General features: G+C 37.4%; 1 protein-coding gene and 1 pseudogene across 5 annotated transcripts; both read left to right on the top strand.

The window, feature by feature from the left end:
• On the top strand, positions 1-26980 carry CANT1 (calcium activated nucleotidase 1). Of its 5 annotated transcripts, none has more exons than XR_012481090.1 (5): positions 510-663; positions 14272-14927; positions 17690-17893; positions 19589-20018; positions 24918-26980. XR_012481090.1 is itself a non-coding variant. In XM_074260290.1 (4 exons), exons 2-4 carry the CDS (start codon positions 14294-14296, stop codon positions 19957-19959), a joined length of 1209 nt encoding a protein of 402 aa, XP_074116391.1. In that variant the 5' UTR covers positions 1-197; positions 14272-14293; the 3' UTR covers positions 19960-22298. The 5 variants fall into 5 exon arrangements, 3 of the variants coding, with proteins under 3 accessions (XP_074116391.1, XP_074116388.1, XP_074116390.1); XR_012481091.1 differs by having other exon boundaries at positions 24915-26980; XM_074260290.1 differs by lacking the exons at positions 510-663; positions 24918-26980 and adding an exon at positions 1-197 and having other exon boundaries at positions 19589-22298.
• On the top strand, positions 24987-26980 carry LOC141538648 (Golgi SNAP receptor complex member 2 pseudogene; annotated as a pseudogene).
• Positions 26981-27676: the final 696 nt, after the last annotated feature.

Raw genomic sequence — 27676 nt, 5'->3', positions numbered from 1 at the left:
CAGAGGTGAGGAACCATGTTTCTTTTCAAGGGCTGAGGCCCTAACACCTAGCTGACTTTCTAGTCTGTGGAGAGGAGGTCGCATTCCCTGTCCATTGGCCCAAGAGTCACAAATAGGAGGCTGTTCCTAGACCGGCCAGCCAGGGCTAAGTGCCCTCCACTGCCGCCATTTTTGCGAGGAAAGCTTCGTGCCTACAGGTAACACCGTATGTTAGTGATTGGTCTTGCGAGGTGGGATAAGGGGGAGAAAACTGAACAGGACTCTCCTAATCAGCATCTCACCCCCGCCCCCAACCTCAAGTACAAGTAAAGCAGCGGGTAGAGCTCCATGACTTCACAGTTCTCTTCCGCCTCCAATAACCTTCATCAATCCCCAGATGCACACACCTTTCTCTCACTTCTAGCCCTTTAATAGCCAAAGAACTACAGTTCCCAGTAATTCTCCCTTCTCCCCAAATGGAGTCTTGGAGCAGAGACTTTCGGGAGTTGTAGTTTCTTTAGGAAAGGAGGCGAGGCATGCGCGGGGCGGAAGTGCGGACTGCCCGGCCCCGTCCTCCTGCCCTTACTGGATCGGATCGAGGTTTCTCCGGTTGCCGCTGCCGGCCCACCGACCCCGGCCGCGCTCCCCGCTCAGGCCGCCCCGCCCGAGCCGGCACCAGGAAGGGTGAGTGGCGGTGGTGCGGCCCACGCCGCCAGGCTGCCTGCAGGCTCCTCCTCCGGCCCAACCCCGCTCTGGGCGCTTCCCACCTCCCCCCACCCGCGCCTTTCCCTCTGGGCATCCGGCTTCTCCCATCTGGGTCTGTCCCGGGTTGTGACCCCTCCCCTGGCTCGGGCTGGAACCTCCGCCTCTCCGGCGCATCTCGCTCCTCACTCCCTCTGCCATCTGCTCTGGCTCCCCATCCCCCTCCCTCCTGCCCGGCATTTTCGCTCTTTCCTCCTCGCAGCCACCTAGCCCACCTGGAATCACTGTTCCTTTAGCGCGGCCACCTGTCTCCTCCTCTCGCCCTCCCCGCCGACACTCTTTTTCTCAGACCGCACTTTGTTTTGCCCTCCCCGCCGAGGTGGGGCACACCTTTCGGAAGCACACCTTGGTTCTCTTCCTGCTTCACCCGTCGGGGACCCAAACCTGTTACGTTCCAGTTACTGTAGGGACGCGTCGTACTTTTAGCCCGGGGCCCTCCACCTCGGCCTCTCCTGCGGTCCCCCGCGAACACTAGACCACCCAGAGTGACTTCCGATAGGTGAGGCTGATGCACCACGAGGTGGAAGGAGACGGGTCTGCGTCAGCCTCCCCCTCCCCGATGGAAGTCCCCAGAGTTTGCTTGCCCGCAGTGGCCCCACGCCCTTGCTCACTGAGGCCCTCACGAGAGAGCTGGCGACCCCCAGTGAATGAGCCTCTGTCCTGGCTTGGGCGCCCTGCTGAAAGGCGCGTGGGGGGAGCCAGCGGCGGGCGGGCGCCCCAGGCCGTCTGCGGAGAGAGCGCTCAGCCGAAAGCACTCCAGAAAGCTGCCGCTGCGTTCTGAGGGGCTCACTGTTAGAAAAGTAAACGCAGAGTCGGAGTCCTTCTCCCCTTTTGTACTGTTCTTTATTATTTACCACAGTGTTCTTAACTTAGATGGCTTCCATCCGAAGGAAGAAGCTCATTGGGCTGTCTTTCCTTCCCCAAATTTCTAAACCCAGACACAACTCAGCCATGCATTCAGTGTGGAGCTGCTAAGCAAACAGACTCAAAGTATGGCTACCCCTCACAAGGTGGGCCTGTCCTCCTTGTGAGTCCTTCTTTTCATATTTACCAGTCGCAGGATGGCAGTCGTGGGGACCAAAACTGCCAACCCCAAGGGGCCCGGGGACTTAGGCTGTCTGGGTCCTGATTTCCCCATATTTAAAACGAGTTATTATTAGATTAGTTAATATTAGATGAGTTGTTTTGTTTTCAGATTTTTCATATCTCCTAAATTCTCCTACGTTTAAAACTCAATGCCCTAAAAAAGCAGCAACAGAAGCAGCCTAGAACACCCTCTAGAAGTATGGCAGAAGCTGGCTCTCCAGGCTTCGGCCAGGAAGTAGGCTGGAAGAAAGAGCAACGATAAGGAGATATTATGGTGCCAGACACTCCAGATATAAACACAAAAGAAGAGCACGACTCCAACACTCAATAAGCAGTGCCTCAGAGAAAAGCAGCTTAGGTGCCAACTCAACTAAAATTCCTGAGAGAAGTAAAGCAAGAATTTTAAAAAGCATTTAAAATGTTTTTATAAATGGAATAAAAGAACTTGAAGAAAAAAATAAAATAAAACCTTTAGAAGAAAGAATTGGGAAAGGAATTAATAGCTTACCTCAAGAGATACAAAACCTCACTCAAGCAACACACTCTCAACAAACAAAGCCAATGACTTCATGAAGCAATACGAAATAATGAAGTAAAAAGGTGAAAAAAATAGAGGAAAATTTTAAGGTATCTCATAACAAAAACAACTAACGTGGAAATCAGAGAAGGAAAAAAATTAAAAATGATTGGACTAGCTGAATGCCATGACTAAGACTTGCCTAGACATCCTGTTTCGAGAAATAATAAAGGGAAATTACTCAACTTTCTTAGCATCAGAAGTAGAAATAGAAATCCCAGCTATATCAGCAATTTCTTCAGATCAAAGAAAAAGTACTGTAAGCAGTCAGAAATGGTTACTGTGACTCTAAGAGGGAAAGAAGCAAAAATAAGCTTGGCTCGTTCCTTGGTTGACTCCTCTATCTGATTTCTTTTGTGGACGTGATTACTTTGCTTGGAGTGAGAAGTTCTAATTTTCCCATTTTCAATCTCTGTGGCTAAAACAATTTCTTTAGGTGAAATGTGGCAGTTTTCTTTGTGGAATACTTCTAACTTATAAAATTGCTAAAAATTCTTTTAAGATTAAGGAGAAGTATATCTGGACTTTGACCAGACCACAACCCTGTTATTTATTATTTATAATATATATGAATGTTAATTTTGAAACTGTCAGCCATTGTTGGAAAACTGCCACTTTGTCCCTAGGTTGGCAGGTTATATGAAACATTATAAACCCAAAATATTGGAAAAGATGGATATTCTTTTTCTCTGTTCTTTCTGAGCAATTGGCCTATCTCCCCCCGCCCAAAAAAAAAGGCTTAAAAATGAGTTATAGCACTTCCTTTGTGATAACTTCCTCAATTTGATTTTTACAAGTTCAGTACATAGAGGACAGCTGCTTCTTTCTCAGTCCAGGGGTAGATACCATGTGGCTACTTACTCCTAGAAATATAGCTTATGAACCCTGTGAACACTGTGTTGCCCATTAACAGTCAATCAATAGATACTTCTTAGCAAAGAGGTTTACCAAATGGCATAATAAAAAGAGTAATTACAAAACATTCCACTTTTCTCTGCGTTCCCTTCCTCAGCACTCCCCAACAAAACAAAACTAGATGGAATACATTTTCTAAATCATACAGTTTCTATGAAAAGAGTGGGCATAAAGTACAATGATAGAAATGCATAGGGGCAGCTAGATGCCTTCAGTGGATAGTAGATCTCTCGGCCTAGAGTAAAGATCTTAGTTTAGATGGAACTTCAAACACTTCCTACCTATGTGACCCATCATAAGTCATTTAACTTGTTTGCCTTAATCCACTAGAGAAGAAAACTCCATGGACAGTTTAGTCCATGGGGTTATGAAGAATCAGGCATGATTGACAAAAACAAAACAAAAAAAAATAAATAATTGCACAAGTATATAGAACATGTGGCCAAGGTAGCCCATCTGAGTCTCCACAATCTGTTCCTTTCTGCATCGACTCTCAGTTGTCAGAGGTAGTCCTTAATTTGCTCTTTTCTATCGCCAAAGATCTTAGTTCTTAAAGCAGCTTCTTTGTATTCTGTATCTATCTGTTTGAAGTATCTATTCCTTATACTGACTTAAAATATTGGATAAAATGTCTCCTTCTGATTGAATATATCCTCTGCTAGATTCTGACAGATGGGAATGGAAAGAGAAAAATTTTAATACCAGAAGAACCAAGTGCATCAATAAAAATTTGCTTGGTTCTTTCCTTCATTTGTTGTTCAACCATGTCCAATTCTTCATGACCCTAATTGGGATTTTTTTTAAACAAAGATAATGGAGTGTCATTTCCTTCTCCAGCTCACTTTACAGATGAGGCACTGAGGCAAACAGAGCTAGATGACTTGCCCAGGTCCTGATTTAAACTCATAAAAATGAGTCTTCCAAACTCAGTACTTTATTCACTGTAGCACTTAGTTGCCCATGGTCCTTCAGGTATTCTTAAATTCCAATCTTTCTTTAAAAATCATCAGAAGATATTCACACACATGTATTGTATCTAGACTATATTGTAACACATGTAAAATGTATGGGATTGCCTGTCATCGGGGGGAGGGAATAGAAGGAGGGGAGGATAATTTGGAAAAATGAATACAAGGGATAATATTATAAAAAATATATATATAATAAAAAATTATTAATTAAAAAAAATAAAAAATAAAAAAATAAAAATCAACAGAAGAGATCTATCATCAGCCAATAGAAATTTTCTTTTACCCAGAGAGAAGCGTTCACATATCTATAAATACATCACTGATTTTTTCCTTTTTTTTCTTTTCTTTTTAATTGTATTTTATTTTTCCAAATACATTCAACAGTCACCTTTGCAAAACCTTGTGTTCCAAATTTTTCTCCCTTCCTCCTTGATGATAGCAAGCAATCATCAGATAGGTTAAACATATGTATTTGTTCTAAATGTATTTCCATATTCATCATGCTGCACAAGAAAAATCAAAAGAGGAAAAGACCATGAAAAAGGAAAAAAAAGGTGAAAATACTATGCTTTGATCCACATTCCATTTCTCTGGGTGAAAGTAGCACTTTCCATCACAAGTCTACTGAAATTGTCTTGAATTACCTCATTGTTGAAAAAAAGTCAAGACTATCACAATTGATCATCATGTTATTTTGTTACTATGTCCAATGTTCTCTTGGTTCTGCTCACTTAGCATCAGTTCATGTAAGTCTTTCCAGGCTTTTCTGAAATCAGTCTGCTCATCACTTCATATAGAATAGTAATATTCCATTATATTCATACACCATTAGCCATTCCACAACTGACGGGCATCTATTCAATTTCCCAGTTCTTTGCCACTACATAAAGGGCTGCTTACAAACAGTTTTTGCATATGTGGGTCCTTTTCCCTCTTTTATGGAGATCATTGGTTGTTAACACCTTGCTAATACATTAATGGCCTTATCAGCAATTATTAAATTAGCTGAGTTAGAAGACTAAATCATCCCTTATCTTGCTACCCAAGATTCTACTCATTTGGCTAGCATTTTGACATATTTAGAAACAAAAATTCATTTAATTCTTATTTCTTAAGCCTCATTCTCCCATATCATTCCCAGTGCAAATCTGGATTTGGATTTCTGAATGCAGTAACCTGTCATAATCCAAAGCAGAAGAGATTGATGGTCAAGAGTACTTTTGCAAAATTGTTTGGTTTGAGGCTCTTGGCATTAGGTCTCACCATTCCTAAGGACTTTCAAAAAGTCAACACAATTTGCTATTACCATCCAACAAGGAAGTATACCTGAATAAAAAGCTTAGCTTGACCTGTTCTGTAAACTAGGGCTCTCCTAAGTGTTTCACACACCTCAGTATGTATAGTAGGGCCATGAAGGAAAGGAGGAGTATGTCCTTTAAGACGGAAGCAGTGTTTTTAGGAGATCCTGGCTGCATGGGAATGGAAAGATAATCTATGTCAATATTTTTGAGGAAGCAGGAAATTGAGGGTATTAATGCTTGTTATCTCAGTGATGTATGCCTTTTATAAGCACTACTTACATCCTGAAAGGGGAGGAGTTTTTCTAGGTTAGCTTCTTTTGGGCTAGTATTCTGCTGCCTGTCACCTAACACTGTAGAACTCTAGCTGTGGGAGATTTGTCAAGTGGAACAGTATCCTTAATCTGCCATACTGTTAGAGTTGGATGATGGCCTTCTGGCTCCATGAAGGTGAGGGGCTTCTGAGTGTCTTCTTTGTCCCACAGTTCTTTTAGAAGGGACTTCGGGTGAGGGAGAGATGGGTTGTAGCATCTTTTTGTAGTTGCCAGCATTGTGCACAAGAAGGAATATAAGCTGTTTCCTAGCTTGTCTCTGTGCCTCACGATACTGGAACCTGCTTTTGAGTATCTTAAAACTGATGTGATATGACTGGGACTGCACATTTATTCAGAATAGCTGTTTTTATAAGCTGTTAATCATATGTTGTTTTTTAGGCCCATTTTTACAGAGGAATGAATACTAGTTTAACTGAAACCAACAGATGTACAAATGATATAGAGCTTATTATATAGCTCCCTGATGAAGTGGTGGAGTGGGAATTAGGCTACAGAACAACTCCAATGGTTTGTATTGCTTGTAGCTATTATTGCTATGTCTGTTATTACCTAGTATTTAGGCTTGTACATAAAAAGAGAATATCAGTGGAACTTGAGTCCTTTAGGGTTTCTTAGTAAATGAAAGCTCTTTTTTAGACCTACCTGGACAGGTGGATTTGATAGATCATGTTCCTCCATGATTTTATTCTGTCGTACTTTGATAATGTCTTATTCAGTGTCGAACTATTAGATAAAGGGCAAACAACCATCAGGATGACCAGTTATATTGGCAAACATTTCTTGTGATGAGTGCCCAAACAAATGAGTGATTTAGAGATATAAAAAAAGTGGGCAAAGTTGGCCAATTCTAGACGAGTCCTTTTTCTTCTGTAACTACTTCATTCCAGACCTCCAGGGATTTCAATGTTCATAAAAGAGCATTAAAGTTCTTTCCTGACCAAATCATGAGCAATCTCACTTGATCCAGCATTTTTAGGCACAAAAGTGCATAAGCTGTATATGTAACTTTATAGGTCATACTTACAAAGATGGAATATTGGAAGTTTTTTGAGGTAGTTATAAAAAGATAAAAATTATTTTTTTCATTATCTATTAGAAGAAAATATTTTCTTAGGACACATTGGTTTTTCCTAGAAAGGAAATTGTTTAGGTTTTGCATGATGTATGACTGGAAATGGTTTTAGGGTAAAATGTATGTGTAAATGTTCTTAACAAAGCACTACTGAAAAAACTTGGCAATGAAGTCTGTAAAACTGGGAGAGGCAATTCAAACATCTTATCTGTATGTAGCTCATGTGCAATTTTTTTTTTTTTTTAATGGATTCCCCACCCAGGCAGATCTTAGTGACAAACCTTAGACATAAAAGTGAAGATTATTTGTGAATACTCGGGAATCCCTCAATAGGAATGCCTATATGACTGCACTGCCCAAAGTTTGGTAACTTTGATTTCATCTTTTTGCTAAAGTATGGCATAGTTGTTCTAGCCATTATCACATTAAAAATCCATTCCTTAAAGGCTACAAGGAATTATTGATTGGCAAGTTTGACAGCAGTCACAGAGTTTTGTACCTTTTGCATTATTTATGTCTTATTCATTTAAAGAATTTAGATTTAGAATAAAGATTTAGCGCCTTCTAGTCCAGTCTCTTTGTTTTATAAAAAAGGAAACTGAAAATTTTAGTGCTTTGTTAGTGCTAGAGTTCTGGACCTGGAGTCAAGAAGACCTGAATTCAGATTTAGCTTCAGAAACTTATAATCATGGTGACTCTGGACAAGTTGCTTGATGCTACTATCCGTTTAATTTTCCTGATTTGAAGGATAGGAACCTACCTCCTAGGATTGTTGTAAAGATAAAATGAGATAATATTTGTAAAGCATTTGCAAGCTTTATAGAGCTATGAAAATGCTAGCTATTACAGTTTTTATTGTCTAAGAAAATACAAAGAATATAATATGACAGAGGCTGACTATATAGTGGTGAAGAGGGTTGGGGTCTTGGGAAGAAAGATAATTAGTTCTCTTTTAGACACTTTGAGATAATTAGAGGACATCCGATTCAAAACAACTAACATGGGTAGACTAATGTTAAGGCTAGATAGACTGTGGGAGTAATCTATTAATAGAGATGGCAGTTAAAGTATGGGAATTGATGAGTTTGGCAAGTGAGAGAGTAGAGATAGAAAAAAATCTCCACCAGACTTGGGTATGCCTCCACTTAGTGGACATGATAAAAACGATGATTCAGACTAGGAAGGAGCCATCAGAAAAGTAAAAGAAAAAAGGTTGGGAAGTCTGTGGTCACAAAAACCCAGAGAATGTCCAGGAGGAAAGAGTGGTTATCAATAAGCAGAGGCTACAGAGACATTCAAGAGGAATAAGGATCAAAAATTTGAGTAAGATTAGTCAATTAAAAGATTATCTAGAACTTTAGAAGTAGCAGTTTCAGTTGAGTGAGTGGGTAGAAAATTTAAGAAGAGGAGGTACTGAGGAGGTACAAAATCAAAGATTTTGGCTGAAAAAGGAAAGGAAGATATAGAGCAATAGAGCTAATAGGAATGATAGAAATAAAGGTGGTCTTTCTGGTTTTGTTTTGGCTTTTTTGGGGAGAGGGGTTGTTTGTTTGTTTTTTTAATAGAGGAAAATTGGGCTTGTTTTGTAGACCAGAGGGAAGGGAGGAATGAATTGAGAGAGATTAAAGATTTTAAAAAGAGCAAGGAAATGATAATGGGGGAAATGGCATCAAGTAGATAGTGAGAAGGGCTGCCCTCATCATCAGGGAGTAATAAAGTAGGAAATAATCATGGTTGAAGGCAAGAAATAAGAGAAGAAAAAAAGAAAAAAGAACTCTTTCCCATGACTTCAGTTTTCTTTTTAAAGCAAGAGTTGAGATGCTTAGCTCAGAGGCTGAGATGAGAGGATTTTGTGTGAGGTACAAGAAAGAAAATTGGGATCAGCCACTGGGGAAAATGGGTTAGAGAATCATTTAGAAAAGAGTTCCATTCTATCCAATTAGAACTTTGTTTTTGCCATAAAGTCCAATGAAAACAGTAAATGTGGGAGGGTAAGAGCAAAGGATGAAAGAGGAAAAACTGTTTACAGGGACAAACTTTCTTAGGGATATAAGAATTAAACAGCTGTTATTTAGGGAGGGAAAGAGGGATTTTGAGGGATTGATAGGTCTCTACTATCTACAGCTAATAGCAGAAAAATGCAACACATAGCCTGGGACCAGCCCTCTTCCTTGGAAATTGCTAACATGCCTCTTCCTTTCCCTTGTGGTTAGCTATGAGACAGCTTTTCATCTTGTTAGGCCATACTCTGGCCTAGTACCTCTTTGGCTATAAAAGTTCTCTACTCTGTGTGTTTCAGAGATGGGGAAGGGGGGAACTGTAAAGATGTTGAAAATGTCCAATTCTTAATGCTATTATTACATTTCTTTTTTCTAAATTTAATTGATTTTATTCTGAATTTAATAGATATAAAAAAGCATTTACATACAGTAGAAATCATAAAAGAAATTGTAGATGAAACTATAAATCTCTTCCATACTGCTTGTTTTTTTTAAAAGTATGTTCTAAATTCACATGTTATTTTCAAAACTACCCTGCTTATCTTTGCTTCTTTCTCAACTGCTTTCTGTTCTCCTTTACACCCTTTAAAAAATGTTTAAGATACAAAAAAGCATTTATAGAAAGTAGAGTTCATAAAAAAGTATTGTGCATGAAAATATAAATCTCTTTTCCATACTGTTTGCTTTTTTCAAAAAAAGTATATTAAATTCAATGTTACTTTCAAAAATACCCACTTAACTTTGCTTCCTTCACTTTTAGAAATATTTTCAGATGCTTAAGATGTTTCATTCTTCTGCCTTTTTGTTCTTTTTCCCCCCAAGCATCACTATTTTACTCTCTTCCACATCACATACTCACTTCTCATTAAAACAGGAGGGAATAAAATTGTGTATACACCTTTTGGTGCAGCAGGGCCACTACTGGTTCTATATCCCAAAGAAATCACAAAAGAGAGAAAAGGACCCACATGTGCAAAAATGTTTGTTGCACCTCTTTTTTAGTGGCAAAGAACTGGAAAATGAGTGGATGCCCATTAGTTAGGAAATGGCTGAATAAGTTGTGGTGTTTGATGTAATGAATAATATTGTTCTATAAGAAATGATGAATAGGCTGATTTCAGAAAAACCTGCAAAGGCTTAGCATGAACTGATGCAGAATAAAGTGAGCAGAACCAAGAGAACATTATACACAGTAACAGCAAAATTGTGTGATCATCAGCTATGACGATGACTTAGCTTTTCTCAGCAATGTAGTGATCCAAGACAATTGAATGGAAAATGCCATCTGCATCCAGAGAAAGAATTATGGAGACTGAAAGCAGATCAAAACATACTATTTTCACCTTTTTTTGTTGTTCTTTCTTGTGGTTTTTCCCCTTTTTGTTCTGATTCTTTTTTTGCAATATTACTAATATGGAAATGTTTTAAATGATTGTACATCTATAGCCTGTTTGCTTGATGTCTTTGGGGAAAGGGAACCCTAAGGAAAGGAAGGGAAAATTTTGGAATTCAAAATCTTACAAAAATGAATGTTGAAAACTGTCTTTATATGTAATTGGGGAAATACTATTAAGTCTTTCCTTTGGTCAGGTCTTTCAGTGATATTTTTCTTTATAATGTTGCTGCCATTGTATAAATTGTTCTCCTATTCTTTTCCTTTACATCATTTAATACATTCAGGTTTTTTATCATATCTTATGGGGAAATATGTCATCACTTTCAATGTGATACAATTTGTAGATACCTCATTAGTTCCCAGATCTTTTTATTCTCTTTTTTCTTTTCATTTTCTCTTTAAGGTCAGGATTTTTATTTTTAGTGTGACTATTTTCTCTGCAGAATTATTTTCCTATCCTCACCAGTTTTCCTGTTGAGTTTAGTGTGTTTTTACACTTAACTTTGTGGGTATGCATATATGAGTGTGTTCAATCTTCCTTTGTCTGATTCAGATAAGAATGAGGCTCCCAGTTGCCCCTTCTCTGACCCTTTACTCCATCTCTATATACTCTTTTCATGAATCATTCAGATAAAAGAAATAGCAAGTTTCATTCCTTCTTCCTTTCTTTATTAATGTATTCCTTCTTTTAAACCTCTCCATGTCTTTTCAAACACACAGTCTACTCCTAGACCTTCTAACTCCTTTAATACTCTTTGGAGACTTAACATTCTAAAGGGGCCTTTGTTTCTTCTCCCATTATTAGAATATTAGTGCTTTACCATAATACACCTTCTAATTATTCAAATAAATGTACCTTTTTAAGATTTCTTTTGAGTTCTTATTTTGCATTTCAAAGTTCCTACTCAGCTTTGGTCTTTTCATCAGAAATGGTTGAAGTCCCTCTGTTCATTAAAGGTCCTTTTTTTTTTTTTTTTTTTTTTTCCCTGTAGAGGAAATATTTTTACAGAGCAAGTTATTCTTGTTTATAAATCTATTATCTTTTGCCTTTTGGAATATTGTATTTTCTCTCCAGGTCTTGTGTTACTATAGTTCTTTTGGTATTTAAAATCTTTCTGGCTGCTTGTAATATTTTTTTTCTTTGACTACAAGCTCTGAATTTTGGTTATCATTGCTAGGACCTTTTGTTTTCAAGTTTCAGACAATTTAGTGTTTCAAATGATTTCTTAAAATACAACATGCAAACCATTTTTATTTTTAAATCATGGTTTTGAAGCAATCCATTGATTATTTCTTCTAGAATTATTTTCCAGTTCAGTTATTTACTTGCCTCTTTTCTCTTTTTTTTTTTTTTGGAGGATCTTTGTTGCAGTATTTCTTGCTGTCTCATGAAATCATTGATTTCTCTTTGGTCTATTCTGATTTTCAGGAAGTCTCTTACTTGCTATTTTCTAAGTTATTTTATTGTCCTATAAATTTTTTTCTCCAGAACTTTATTTCATTTTTATTTCTTGTTTCATTTCTTCCAGGTATTCATATACTCTGTAGAAAATGCATTTTTTCCTTTGAATCTTAACTTACAGTTTTAACAGGCTTAATTTATTTCTAGCTTAGAATTTGGAATGTTTTGATATCTACAATAATTCTTTATAATTTTCAGTATCTTCTTTGCTTTATGCATCTCTCCAGTCTGAGTTCTTAAACTGAGTCCTTATGTAAAAGCCAGATTCTTCCTCTTGCATCATATTTGGGCATGACAGTTAACCTTGCTTGGTCTTGACCTTGAGTTCCCACAGTGATTTTACCTCTTTAGGTTAACACTTTATCCCCAGCCTCAGATCTTTGAGATTCAGAAGGCTGGATCTTCAGAACCTTCTAAGATCTCTCAGAACAGATTACTATGGACCTTGAATCCAAGGACCTGGGGTACCTTAGTCTGAACACTGTCACTCCTTGTTGCTTCCAAGGTCCCCATCATGACTGCCCTGGGATATTGTAGTGTGGGAGCCTTCCACTCTTGCTGCTTCTAGATATAGAGAGCCTTACAACCCACAGCTAGCTGTACCTGGCCAGTTTCTAGTCCATTGTGAGGCTATCACAGGTGCTGATTGCTAAGCTTGCTTCTTTTGGCTGACTTTTTATGCAGTTCTGGAATGGAGAAGGTCATTTGTTGTCCTTTTTCATTAGATTTCTTGATTATTATTCCATCTTCTCCTATACAGTTTTTCACTGGATAAGAGATGTAGGAGATGAACTTTCTGCCTCCCTTCAGACAGGCATCTTAGCTGAAGACCTGTATTTTTTATAACACAAACTGCAATGTTGGGTGTTGGTTTTATTGCTCAGACCTTGTCTATGCCAAAAGGTGAAATTTGTACAGAGACTTTCTAATGCTCTAGACAGTATAAGATCATCTGAATTTAGTTGTCCCTGGTTTTTAGTAACAATTATAATAATGATGATAACTGAGAACTGTATAGCCCTTTAAAAATTATAAACATTCCCAGCATTATGCATCATTACAGGGGAGCAATATGGTAGATGACACAGAAGCCATAATTGATTTTTCAGTGTGTTTTTTGGCCGTATATAGACATGGCTATTATTCATGTGAAACCATAGTGAAGACTTGAGACAGGCAGTCTTATAGATTACTCATCTTTCTTGTGCCCCATTGCTCACACTGTACTGATGATGCAAAAGTACCAGCTTAAGAATAGCTCTCATTAAGCTATCTGCTCTCTTGTCTAGGACAAGGAAAAGTAACTTTTTTTTTTCTTTGAAAGAGTTTCTCTTCACCTGTCAGATTGGCTAAGATGACAAGAACAAATAATGATGAATGTTGGAGAGGATGTGGGAAAATTGGGACACTGATACATTGTTGGTGGAGTTGTGAAAGAATCCAGCCATTCTGGAGAGCAATTTGGAACTATGCCCCAAAAGTTATCAAACTGTGCATACCTTTGATCCAGCATTGCTGCTATTGGGCTTATATCCCAAAGAAATACTGAGGAGGGGAAAGGGACCTGTATGTGCCAGAATGTTTGTGGCAGCCCTTTTTGTAGTGGCTAGAAACTGGAAGATGAATGGATGTCCATCAATTGGAGAATGGTTGGGTAAATTATGGTATATGAATGTTATGGAATATTATTGTTCTGTAAGAAATGACCAGCAGGAGGAATACAGAGAGGCTTGGAGAGACTTACATCAACTGTTGCTGAGTGAAATAAACAGAACCAGAAGATCACTATACACTTCAACAACAATACTGTATGAAGATGTATTCTGATGGAAGTGGATCTCTTCAACATAAAGAAGATCCAACTCACTTCCAGTTGATCAATGATGGACAGAAATAACTACACCCAGAGAAGGAACACTGGGAAGTGAATGTAAATTGTTAGCACTACTGTCTATCTACCCAGGTTACTTATACCTTCAGAATCTAATACTTAATGTGCAACAAGAAAATGGTATTTACACACATATATTGTATCTAGGTTATATTGTAACATATGTAAAATGTATGGGATTGCCTGCCATCGGGGGGAGGGAGTGGAGGGAGGGAGGGGATAATTTGGAAAAATGAATACAAGGGATAATATTATTAAAAAAATTACTCATGCATATATACTGTGAAAAAAAATTATAAATAAAAAAAAAGAAAGAGTTTCTCTTGTTAGACAATAGAAAATAGGGAACATGTTAATATCTTCACAGGATTTAATTAAGGAAAGTCATAATGTAGTAAGGAGAGTCATAAGCATTAACAACAAGATTTCAGTTGGAAATTATAATGGGAAGAATCTAATTTGAAATAATTAAAACTTGACAGTATTTTCAATGTTACTCACATCTGTCTTCCTTTCTGGATACATAGGTCCCTGCTGACTTTCAGTCTGATGCCCGTCCAACCATATGACCACTTGGAATGGAATGATTCTATGCACTCCCTTCGGATAACTGTGGGTGGACTTCCCGTCCTTGCGTCCATGACCAAAGCTGCTGACCCCCGCTTTCGACTCCGCTGGAAGGCAATTGTAGTGTCTTCACTGTGCTTTGGTATTGTACTTTTGCTGCTGTGCTTCCATCGTTCATCCACGGGAAGACCAATCCAACCCAATGTTCACAACTGGAGGCTTAATCAGTTTTCTAGTGACCGCTACAATGATACCTATCCTCTGTCACCATCCCAGAAGACTCCCAACGGAGTTCGATACCGAATTGCAGTTATTGCTGACTTGGACACTGAATCCAGGGCCAAAAAGGAAAATACCTGGTTCAGTTACCTGAAAAAGGGCTACTTGACCTTGTCAGAGAGTGGAGACAAAGTGACTGTGGAGTGGGATAAAGAGGATGGCATCCTGGAATCCCACCTAGCTGAAAAAGGAAGGGGCATGGAACTCTCAGAGCTCATTGTTTTCAATGGAAAGCTTTACTCAGTGGATGATAGAACTGGGGTGGTCTACCAGATTGAAGGCACTAAGACAGTGCCTTGGGTGATCCTGTCAGATGGAGATGGTACAGTGGGAAAAGGTAAATTGGAACAGATTTTATTCCTGAGGGTAACTAGTGATGGTGGATGAGAAGTTTTTTCCCATCTATAATAATTAACCAAGTTGGGACATGCTTAAGATCCTATTTTTGCCACTTTATTCAAAGTGACAAAGTTGGGGCAGGTAGATGGTGCGGTGGATAGAACACTGGCCCTGAAGTCAGTTCCATTCCTGAACTGAAATGAGTTAAAATCTGGTCTCAGACACTTAACACTTAGTAGATGTGGGACCATGGACAAGTCACTTAACCCCAATTGCCTTACAAAAAACACTCACATACACACTACAACAAAACAAAGTAACAAAGCTAGAATAAATAGTGTCCTAACTCCTCAAGATTAAAGAATTCTACAAGAAAAATGTTCAGGGCTAAATTCAATGTCATTTAAATCTTTCTAGTATTAGGTTTCTTTTTTGAGTAAATGGTTCTTTATTTCCAGTCTCCTATTTATATTTCTTAAAAGAAATCATGTCCTTGGCATTATTGCCTCAAAATAATTTTTCTTTAAATATTTTTTAAAATTGGTTTTCATGTTAGGACTTTAATGTTTGTTCTTAGACATTTGGCAAAATAGATTTGTTTCATTCTTTTTTTATGCCTAGTCTTCATATGTGTGTGTGTGTGTGTGTGTGTGTGTGTGTGTGTGTGTGTGTGTGTGTGTGTGTGTGTGTGTATGTGTGTGTGTGTGTGTGTGTGTGTGTGTGTGTGTGTGTGTGTGTGTATAAATATAATATTAAACTTTAGATGCTGTTATAGGGAGACATCATGGTACAGTGGAAAGAGCTCTACCTTTGAAATCAGAGGACATAGATTCAAATCTTCTTTGATACTTATTTTCAGTGTGATATTGAACAAATCACTTAAACCACCACCAGTCTCGTTTTCTTTCCCTGAAAAGTGAGGGAATTTGGACTAGATGATCCTTAAGGTTGCTTCTACTCTCAATGTATGATCCTCTAATATCATCTAATTAAAGTTGAGTTTATGTGAAGTTGACAGCTCTATAGCCAAATGTTTCCTTATGCATATCCCTTAAAAAAAAAAAAAAAGATTCATTTCAGAAAACTAGACAAATGAATGAAGCAGTCTAGCTCATAATAGGAAAAAAAGAACGAGATAATAGAGAAAGGTTCTTATACATGGAATAGGAAGGAAAGCTTTAGCAGAGAGTTATAAAAACACAGAATTTGATATCTGCAGACTCAGCTTGGCTTGATACTCTGTCCATTCAGTGTCTCTTAAATTCAATAGCAGCCTTTCCAAATTTAAATGGATTATTAAAATATTTTTTTTTAAGTTTGTGGTGAGTAGGGCCACTGGATACTCCATCTAAGACATAAAATCACCACTTTGTTTACCCAAGGTTAAACAGATATTCAGTGTGACTAGTACAGCCGATGTCTATTTTCCTGGCTAGGTCAGACTACAGAAATTGTCAGACTTATCAGACTTAAGATTTGAATTGTGGCCCATCTCCTTGGATATCCAGTTACATAAAGAAAATCCACAAGATTAAATAATCATCTAGCTTTGACTGAGATTGAGATAAGTTAAGTTTATCAAGTCATGAAGATTTTCTTCTAATAACTGGTAGATACCATAACGACTAAAAGTGATGTTTTTTTACTAGAACATGGTAACAATGTCATTATTGCCATTGTTTAGTCATTTTTGAGTTATGTCTGCCTCTTCATGACTAGCTTCCCCTTCCCCCCTCCCACTGAGGCAATTGGGATTAAGTGACTTGCCCAGGGTCACACAGCTAGGAAGTGTTAAGTGTCCAAGGCCAGATTTGAACTCAGGTCCTCCTGACTTCAGGGCTGGTGCTTTATCCACACTGTGCCACCTAGCTGCTGCTGGAGTTCTCTTAGCAAAGATACTAGAATGGTTTGTCATTTCTTCCTCTGGCTCATTTTTCAAATGAGGAAACTGAGGCAAACAGAGTTAAGTGACTCTCCCAGAGTTACATAGCTAATAAGTGTCTTAGGCCAGATTTGAAATAGGGAAAATGAGTCTTCTGATGTTAGACAGGGTACTTAACACACTCAGCCACCTAGCTGCCCCAACATCATCATCATGGCTAACATTTATATAGCAATTTAAGATTTACAAAGTACTTTATTTGTTATCTCATTTTTGATCCATAGAACAAGAACCTGTGGGTCAGGTGATATTATTATCCCTATTTTATAGATGAGGAAACTGAAGCTAAGAGAGATCAAATGATTTGCTTAGGATCACACAGTTGTGTCTGAGGCACAATTGGAACTCCAATCTTCCTGATTCCAGCTTAGTGTATTCACTGTGCCACTTAGCAGGCAAAACCTTGAATTCAGGCACTTAAGAAAGTATGTGCATATGTATATAAATATGTATATCTTTTCATATAGGGTTTTTTGCGTGTATATATGTATATGTTGTATATATTATATGTATATAGTTTATACATGTATACATATGTCGGTGAGGGGAGGAAGAGAAAGATTGATCTTCCAAGAAGAGATTGTAGTGGACCGTTTCAGAAGGTAATTCTGTCCATCTAATAGTCACATATTGGGGGCCATCAAGAAGGGAAGAAAGGTACTGAGTATATGCAAGAATAACAAAAGATTGTTCAATTTCTAACTTCTCCTTCCTAGTCTTGCTATTATTATCATAAATATAATATTTATATTATCATATTATATTATAATTATAATCTGAGTGGAGATAAAATAACTCTGAGTGTCACTTACCTCTAGGTTTTAAAGCTGAATGGCTGGCTGTGAAAGATGAGCATCTATATGTTGGAGGCCTGGGCAAGGAGTGGACCACTACTACTGGTGAAGTGATGAATGAAAATCCTGAGTGGGTAAAGGTGATTGGCTACAAAGGCAATGTATATCATGAAAACTGGGTATCTAACTACAACGCTTTGAGAGATGCAGCTGGGATTCGCCCCCCAGGTAAAATATTCTAGGAGTTTCCTTCTGAATGGGATTGGATTAGACAGCCAGAAATTCAAAAAGAATTTTTTTTCTATGATCCCATCCAAATAGTAATTTTATCTCCTTGCCTTAAAATGGAAGCATTTAACTACATATTACTCAAGACCATTGTCCTGCCCTAGCTGAAGCAGCAAGGCACCCTGAAGGAGAGACAGAAGGCATGATAGATGGGCAAGTCAAACCACAACCACCACTTTGAGCACCTCCCTCAAATCTTATGGAAGCAGCCTAGGACTCGCGACCTAAGAGCCTTGGGCATGGCAGTGTCCCCTAGGCCCCTGGACTTATAAACTCCACAGCCATCATTGTAAAGAAGGGGCTCATCATCCTTAGGGTGCCATTAGCAACAGCTACTAGCCAACTGCCACCAATGCTTAAATAAGTACAGGAGCCCTGGGGGTGGAGACCTTTTCCCCAGACATCTGGTCTTGCTTCCAACATAGCCCTTGCAGCTGTTATCCCTTTTCGGACACTGACTGCCCTGCAAAGCAAGAGTAAGCCAGCTGGCAGAAGCTGACTTTTCTGAGGCGCTGAGTACAGGCAGATCAGAGCACCGTGACTACCATCTCCCCTTAGACCCTGTTGGAAGCACCCAAGGACCCTAAATCCCAGAGCTGTCAGAATAACAATACTTCCAATCATTGTCAAGCATTTTGACATCAGAACTGAGAGGATGTTATCACAGGAAATGATGTTAAAGAAGAAGCATCACATGAACTTTGTCTCTTTGTGTTAAGGACCATAAGACCTTTCCATTTCAACTGGGGCTGGGACCTTCCTTATACATTGTCTCTCCTATTAGAATATGAACACCTTGAGGCAGGGCTTCTCTTTTCTATTTGTATCCCCAGGGTAGAACAGGGCTTTATACACTGTAAGCACTTGATAAAGGCTTCATTCATTCAGACTTGGAAGTCTCTGGGACAAGACTTAGGATACACTGAGTTTTGGTCAGCTGCTATTGATCCCTTTTGATTCTTTGGGCAAATTATTTGACTTTGTTCTTCTGTCTGTAAAAATGATCCTTATTAGTGAATTTCTTCCTGACTCATCCTATTCTGTCATCACAGCCTGCTCTAGGGCAACAGTCCCAGCATCCCCCTCCCCGCCCTCACAAATTAGAATCTCTGCTAGCCTTGCTTCCCTCTCCTTAACTCTTTCATTGCTCCTCCATCTCTCCATTAACACACATGGAAAAGAATAAAGTGAAAATTGAAGATTATGGGGTTGGCTGTTTTGGGAAGAAGGGAAGATAATTCAAACTAATGATTAAAATAATAAGACTTTAAAATTTAAGTGATCCTCTTTTCCCTATTCTTTATTGACCTAGGTAATTAAGAACAAAGCCACAAAATCTTTCTGAAAAATGTAAAATTCTAAAGAGAAAGTGAATAATATATCTGGGGCTTTATGGAAAAGTATTTGATTAGTACAGCATCAACATGGTCTGTGAGCCTGTGAAAAGTTATACTTTTATCCAACACTGCATTCAGAGAACTGAAACTAATTGGAGCTCAGGTGCCTCTGATTGTAAGGAGGAGGAGATGTAGGGTGACAGCAATCAGTTGCTAGGTTATGTAGTTAGGGATTAGAATGCATTCACCTCTTTCATAGATTTTTGTTAACTCCTTATGTCTTTGTGTATGTCCCCAGGCTATCTAATTCATGAGTCAGCTTGTTGGAGTGACACACTACAGCGATGGTTTTTCTTGCCTCGTCGGGCCAGCCATGAACGTTACAATGAGAAGGAAGATGAGCACAGGGGTACCAATCTTCTCCTTCGATCTGCTCAAGATTTTGGAGACATCTCTGTGAGCCATATTGGGGAAGTAACCCCAACACATGGCTTCTCTTCCTTCAAATTCATTCCTAACACAGATGACCAAATCATTGTGGCTCTGAAATCAGAGGAGGATAATGGCAAAATTGCTACTTACATCATGGCCTTCACTCTAGATGGACACTTCCTCCTTCCGGAGACCAAGATTGGGAATGTAAAATATGAAGGAATAGAATTTATTTAAAACAAAAGAAAGAAAGAAAAAAGACATTTTCACAGAGCATATCCAAGTGGCTGGGCTGTGTAAGCTGGGTCATTACTTTGGTTTTATACAAATGAAAGGACTTTATACTTTATTTTTATGATTTATTTCTTTTTTGCTGCAGTGAAAGATGTGTGCCCTGATGGGTGATTGCCAGAGGAAGGAGATCAAAATCCAGGACAGGTTAATTAAGGAAATATCAGTTCTAGGATTTCTCTGTAGTTACTGAATGGGACACGTCTTTCAGTAACTGACTGATGACTTGTATTAGTGGGGATTGTGCCATGATGTGTTCATGTTGGTACCTGGTAGTGAAAGACAGTCATTATCTTAAATTCTGTCTGTGCTACCCAGTTCACTTCCTGCAACAGGACTTGTGAGCAGTTCCAGCACCTAATTCCTCCCTACTTTTTTTTTTTTTTTTTTTTTGAGAAAAACATTTGATAGCCAGTGGAGATTAGGGGGAAGGATGGTTTTGATTAGGGACTCTGAGTCTGTGAATACACCAATATTAAGGTACCAAGAGCTAATAAGCCCTGAGAAAGACCAACTCTTTCCTTTTCCCAAGTTTTATATAAGATAATCTTTATCTCAGTGGCAGCAGACCTCATTTTACCTATTGGGGGCAAACTACAGTATAACAGCATGGCACTTTTAAGTCTAATTTATTTTAAGAAAAAATAATATCCCTCATCCTATAAAATTGAATCACCAAATTTAATCACATAATAGGAAGTCCTACACTTAAGTCATTCACTCATCAGACAGTAAGGAGCCATTGGGACAGTCTGTTCTGGGTCAAGATTAAAATAAAATATGCATACAGTGAAAGAATGTTGTGATTAGATAGTTATAGTTAGTAAAGTAACTTTTAATATGGTCCTGGGCCAGCAGATAGGAAATTAATAGAAAAAGAAACTTTAACTTTAAACTTCTTCAGAAACAAAATGGAAACATTCATATCACCATAAGCTTTTATAGAGGCCTTGATTTTTCACTTTCTTGCCTTTTAAGTGGAATGATGGTTTCTGGCATGAATAAATTTAAGTTCCCTGGACTTCTTTATTCCATGGAACTTGGTGTTTGGAGTTGAGGCCCAGGCTCCAAAACCTGAAATAATTTTAGTGGGGCATTCATCATCTTCTAACCCTTCTGTTATCTTACCTTGATCCTCAGGCTGCCTATTTTCTGATATCTTCTCTCAATACTTCCTTGGTACTGGCAAGAGAACTAGAATAAATGGGAACAAGACTAAGAAGGGAAGTTTCTCTTAGTGTGCAGTGTTCCTCCCTAAAAAAAAAGCTACCTCATTTTCTTATTTTTTTTTCCTATAAGAAAAACTGTCCAGTTGATGGGTATTAAGGATGGATGAGCAAAATGAGAGGATCTTCCTTTAAGACAGCTTTGTCTCAACTTGAAACTTTGATACAGTTTCTTTGAGGAAATCTAATTCTGATCTTTCTTTTTTGTTCTGAAGGTCTCTGTTTCTCTATGCTATAAACAAAGGGAGTATGGGGGAGGGGAGGAGAAGAAATTAAGTTATTGAAAATTAATAATTAAAATTATTGTTTACCTAGAACTTATAGGCACTAATTCATGTCCAACTGGTAAACAGATATGTCCCAGGCTAGATTGTCTTCCTCTTTCCTTTTTCTCCTTGGGTGAATATCAGCCATATATGGACTGAACAATTAAAAAGCAAAGCGGTTTCAGGAGGACATGGAAAATTTAAAAGAATCATTAGTTTGGAATATCTTATGCCATGTTTGAAGTCAGATATGGGGAGGACCTTTTAAGGTATTTTGAAGTCAGTGAGAATAACTTTCAATTCCCAGCCTTGACATTAATGGATACACCATTTTTATATGGTCAGTGATTTTCCAATATCTTTAAATCATTCTGCCATTTTTTCTTTCCCTCTCTCTTTATTACTGTAAACACAATGATTGTGTTCCTTGCCTGCTGGATCTATGTGTTATAATAAAGTTTCAGAGGGAAATGTGAATTCTATTTTGTTTTTTGCTCTGTGTGACAATTGATTGAAAGGTCATTTTTCTAGACTAATTGACAGTGGATAATGCACACTGTTGCCTGTCCTTTTGATTATCTGGCTTAGAATTTTTTTCTTTCTAAAGTATCTTTCAATTCAAAAGTAGCAGGCTAAGGATATAATATCTAGATTTCTTTAGTCATAAATAACATCTACTGCAAACAACAGTAGTGAGAGTTGAACCTAAAGTAATCTTTCCCAAATTTATGTAGAAATATTTTTTCCTAAAAATATTGTCCTCCCCAACACTTCATAAAACAATCTATGCAAATAAGTTTCTTGGCTTGTATTTTATTCAAATAAAATTAAAGATTTATTATAATTTTATATCAAATTTTAAATAAATAATAAAATAACACGATATGCATAGATTTCATTGGCAAGTAACTTATAATTTTCATATTTATAATTTATGAAAATAATTGTAACAGTAATATTAAAGTGATGAGTGGGCTTGTTTTTCAATATAAAGTTTCTCAAAATGTCCTTTCATTGATGACATTGCTAATTATTAGTTTCACCTTCAGCAGAAAATCTTATTTCATGCAAAAAAGATATTACAAAGGACAGTAAAATTTGTATTACTTTGTTTGATAAATCAGAGAGTTCTTTGTTCACCTGTAACCAAAATAGAAGATTTTCAGAATCAAATACTTGTTTCAGGGTATTTCTTGTTCAATGACATCTGTAATTTCATTACACCATGGTTTGTCATTTCTTTCTCTAATGTATTCTGGCAAACAAAGGTTAATTTCCTTGCCCAGGGTCACATAGCTAGTAAGTGTTTGAGACCATATTTGAAATCAGGTCTTCCAGATTCCAGGCCTAGAGCTTGCTATTCACTGAACTAACTACCTGCCTCCTTAAGGGCATTATGATAAGACAAGTCTATTAACTATTCTTATTCAGATGGAATGAGACCAAATATGATATTTCTCCATGGCAAATAGGTTCCTTATGCAATTGTAGTCAGAAATATCTAGGTTTTTTAAATAAAATGAGAATTGCTTCTGTAAACCAGTTGAATGATTAATAAGATCTTTGCTTTCTTCCATTTCATTTTCATGGCAAGTATTTTTAGTTGCAAAAGACATAGAAATACTCTTTTACATATTATCCTTGTGTTTAACCCTTCAATGCAATTATTTTATTCTAAATGAGATAATGAATTTTAGGACATTGCACTGATTGTTTTTAAGTACTCAGCTTTTCAAGAAATATCTCCTAACTATGCAAATATCAAGAGGGAATTATTGTTACAAAATGAATTTGTTTCAAAACATCTTCCAAATGCTTTGAGTAAGAAAAATCATCCTTCACAGTAATATAGAAGTGCCTTTTTTTCTCTCCTGATATCATCAACAATTCCAATAATCATTAAGTCAGTTTACTAACTGTCTGCCATGTTATAGGCACTATGCTGATGACAGAGAGATATAAATGAAGCAGTCTCTGCACTCTACAACTTTTTATTTTAAAGAGGAAACAATTTGAACATACAACTTTGAGGGGAGTGTCAAACTGATTACCCTCATAACAACTTGGAAAATTTATCCAACCACTCTGGTATTTTTTCAATACAAGTAACTGTGAAATATGTAACCTCCAAATTGCATAAGGTACATTTTTTTAAAATCTCCCACATACTATTTTCATAAAAACATTTGCAGCTAATGTTTAAAATTATTATTCTTCTTAAAATTTATTATTCTTGTTATTCCATCATTATTCCATCCATGGCTTATAAAATAACAAGTCTTCTCTAATATACCATATGTAATCAAGCATTTTTCATTTCATTGATTGGTTCATACAATTGCAAAAATAGAAAGATTTTAGTTAATTAGCATAATGGTCTACAGAAATACAGGCACTTCTCACCAAACTCTCTATAAGTCAAGCTGTTTTAAAGTGCTTTGCATGTGATTCACTATCATTCTGATATTATAAGTTTTTATCTTGCCCACATCACAAGTACATTTTCAAGATATAATTTCAATTTGTTAGTTTAATGATACTTGCTGTTAAAGTAACTACAAATAACAAGCAGCATTATTTTCTCTCTAACATTAGTATTTATGTATCCTAGTCATAAATACAGAAAGTCATCATTTCTGGATTTTGGCCCTTTTTTATATTGATATTTTTGCCACTTATATTCTCTTTTGTCTTTGATTGTATTAGAAATAATTGCTGCCATGGATTTTCTCTTCAAATTGGCTATGTGTTTATCCATGACAAAGAGATATTATTTAAAAATTAGAGACAATAAACATTTGACAATTAAATTTATTTGTTGAAAATTTTCAAATTATGATGACCACTCCTTTAAGGTTTTATTGGTGCTCTTTTTTAAACATCACTACACTAGCTATGTATGAAAACGTATGCTTAGACTTTGTCTAGTCTATCACTTCACCTCATAATAGAAGGAATGTTTCACCTAAAACTTCTAAAATTATGACAGCTATAACCATCCTTGAATCATCTTAATAATTTTTAGAAGTTACGAGGTTTGAAGGAAACCTTCATATTATTCTTACCAAAATGAATGAGAAATACAACAAATTTAGTAGTTATTGTTTACTTTCACATAAATTGTTTAATGCATTATGCTGTATGTTTGTAAAACTTCATGTTTAAAGGAAGCAAACAGTGTAACAGCATAATTCTATCTGTGTCCTGAGCTTATGCTGAATTGACTATGGTAGATCATTTTGATGTTAAGACTAAACATGTACTAACTCAAATTTATTCTTATTTGTGCATGCCATATTATGTAATTCCTGTGCTGCAGTTATTGCTCCATTTTGCAGTTGGAGCAAATTCACTATATTAGTGTTGCTTTCTTGATTTTGATTTAAATTTTCTTTTCATTGAAAAAAAGTAGATCCAGAAGCCAGAATTGGATCTGTGGTGGAAGTGTTCCCACAAGCAGGCCCACGAGATCCAGTCTTACATGGGACACCTGGAGACATCAGACAAGGAATCCTTGCACATAATAGAAAGTAAAATCCAAGCAAGGATAGACCAAATATCCAGCATCCTGGAATGCCTAGAGATTTTGTCCAGTAAAGAACCTCTTAATAAGTGCCAGATTGCCAAACTCTGTGTGAAGTCAAAATATGATGTACAGCACTTGCAGACTGTACTGATGTAACATTGGCAATATGCAAGTGACCAACAGGAGAGACAATGAGAAGAGCTTCTGGCAAGACCCTTCATCACAAATGACTCTGATATCACCATCCCCATGGATGAATTACTGAAGTTTAATTCATCCCTCCAGAAAGTTCACCTCAGCACGGATGGCCTTATTGGAGATAGGCACAGTATTCTGGAGGGACTGAGGGCCCAGAGAATGACCTTGAAGGGCACTCAAAAAGGTCCTGTTAACATTGTCATGCAACTTATTGAGAAGTGGGCCTTCCCACACAAGTACTTGATGATAGGTGGGATGCTACTCACCTGTGTGATCATATATCTGACATGAGCAAGCAGAGCCCAATGACTGAAAAGGGTTTCCATCCCACTCACATCTGCATATGTATGTATTTGTGAGAGAGAGACAGAGCAAGATAGTCTCTTGAAATATACTGCCTATCATAACTGTGAATGTTGCTTCAGACTAATTTTTATCTGTAATCTAGCAGGAGTTTCAAAACAACTCTAGTTTTCTTTAACTCCTTGGAAGGGAAAGCCAAGACCCACTCAAGAAGCTTTATTCTTGGGAACCAAGTAACCTCACCACTATGATCTAGGAGAAGAAAAGAAAAAGTGAAATGCTTACATGATTTTGCCCACGCTGCCTGTATTCTGTGTCTGAAAAATCTGAAGATATTAGCCTTGGTGACAAGAAGGCTCAAACACTTGTGGCAATTAGTCACAGTGGAACAGGATTGGAGGTGGAGTGCGAATGTAGTGAACAGATTGGAACAGGTACCTCTCCCAAAGTCTATAAGGGAAAAATTAGATGTTTATTTCCCACACCACTTGCAGGAAGATTAGTACATGTGTTTTTTGCCTCTCACTCAACTGTTGCTTTTCCCCTCCAATCCTCCCTCCTCTTCTTCCAAAAAAATAAGTGAACAGGATGAACTTACCCTGCTAGCAGAAAATTAGTGCTTTCTAACATTCCCCTTGGAGCCATAAACACGAAAGGAACAACAACAAAATGAAGATACTGTTAACGAGTTTATGTTGACACACAAAGAAAAGAAAAGAAAAAAGTAGCTATATTGCTATGAAAGTTAGTTGTGCTTGAAAATATACAATAATTTTTAGCTTTCACTTCACACGTCCCCAAAAAATATCTTCGGTCCCTCAGAATGAAGCATCCCACAGTTTGGAAAACTCTGACCAAAGATAAGTTAAATCAATCTATTTAACCTATTTTATTAAAGATCCCAGTACTTTTCATCTAGGCCCCTAAATCCCTTTCTTACTCCTGTTTGTACTGTGAAAAGCTCTGAGTTATAAGAATAAACTAAGAATATAATAATGATAACAGAACTTAGGTGGCTCTTTAAGAGTTGCAAATTACATTTTCATTTGATCCTCAGAGCAACACTTTGAAATAGATGCAATCAATTTTATTAGCCCCATTTTGCAGATGAGGCAACTGAGCTTAAAATGTGTGGCCACAAAAGGCATTCTCTAATTGACAATTGGTCAAAGGATCTGAACAGATAGTTCCCCAAAAAAGTGTAAACCACTATCAATTACATGAAAGAATATTCCAATATTAATTATAAGAGAAATGCAAATCAAAACAGCCTTAAAATGTTTACCTCACACGTTACAAAATGGAAACAAATGATAAATGATGGGAAAAGTCAACGTTGGAAGGGTTGTGGGTAGATAGACCCACTAATACATTGCTGGTGGAGTTGTGATTTAGTACAACCACTTGGAAATAAATTTGAAATTATGCAAATAAAGTGTTAAATGTCAGTCTTTAATTCAGAGATTTTTTTATTAAACTTATATCCCAAGGCAGCCATTGATAAGAAAGTCTCCATATACATAAAAATATTATCCATCTGCATAGACAAAGCAAAGAGTGAAATGAGTTGATACTCTTGGATTGAAGGAGGTTAGTTAATTTATTTCTAAATATAACAGTGGTGTGGTAATATATGTGTGGCAAAGGTTATTTGAGTGCCTCCTTTTCCTAGTTCCTCCTAAGATATGACTTTCTAGCCAACTCGTTTGACTCCATCCCTCAGAAATGACAGCTTTCCTTTCAGTACAGCGGTTAGAAAGACAATGAGAAGAAAAGCTTCCTAAAACAGGTCTATTCTCATCTCCCAAACTTCTGCCTCCACAAGAACTAGTAGGTTTATTTGGTGTTTAAGACAATCTTTTTTCCTCACTTTGGGGAAGCTATAAAAATATGAATCAATAAAGTTTCTCCTTTGTGTAGCTCCAGGTCCCCATTATGTCAGGAATGATCCTACCAGTATTGAGATTTCTCTCTTCACTTCTCCTTGAGTTGACTTTTAGCATTAAAACATACGTAGACCACCAGTGCAATAGCTAACCCCAGCTTTATCTTAATATTGACTTTTAAAGAAATGTAGGTTAATGTTAAACAATTAAACCTTGGAGAAGGAGTGGGAAGAGGGAAAATCAATTAGCATCTTGATT

The sequence above is a fragment of the Sminthopsis crassicaudata genome, chromosome 4, assembly GCF_048593235.1.
Source record: "Sminthopsis crassicaudata isolate SCR6 chromosome 4, ASM4859323v1, whole genome shotgun sequence".
In the NCBI taxonomy this organism is placed as follows: Eukaryota; Metazoa; Chordata; class Mammalia; order Dasyuromorphia; family Dasyuridae; genus Sminthopsis; species Sminthopsis crassicaudata.
Note: the sequence above shows the minus strand (reverse complement) of the source record. Positions and strands in the feature narration are given on the sequence as shown.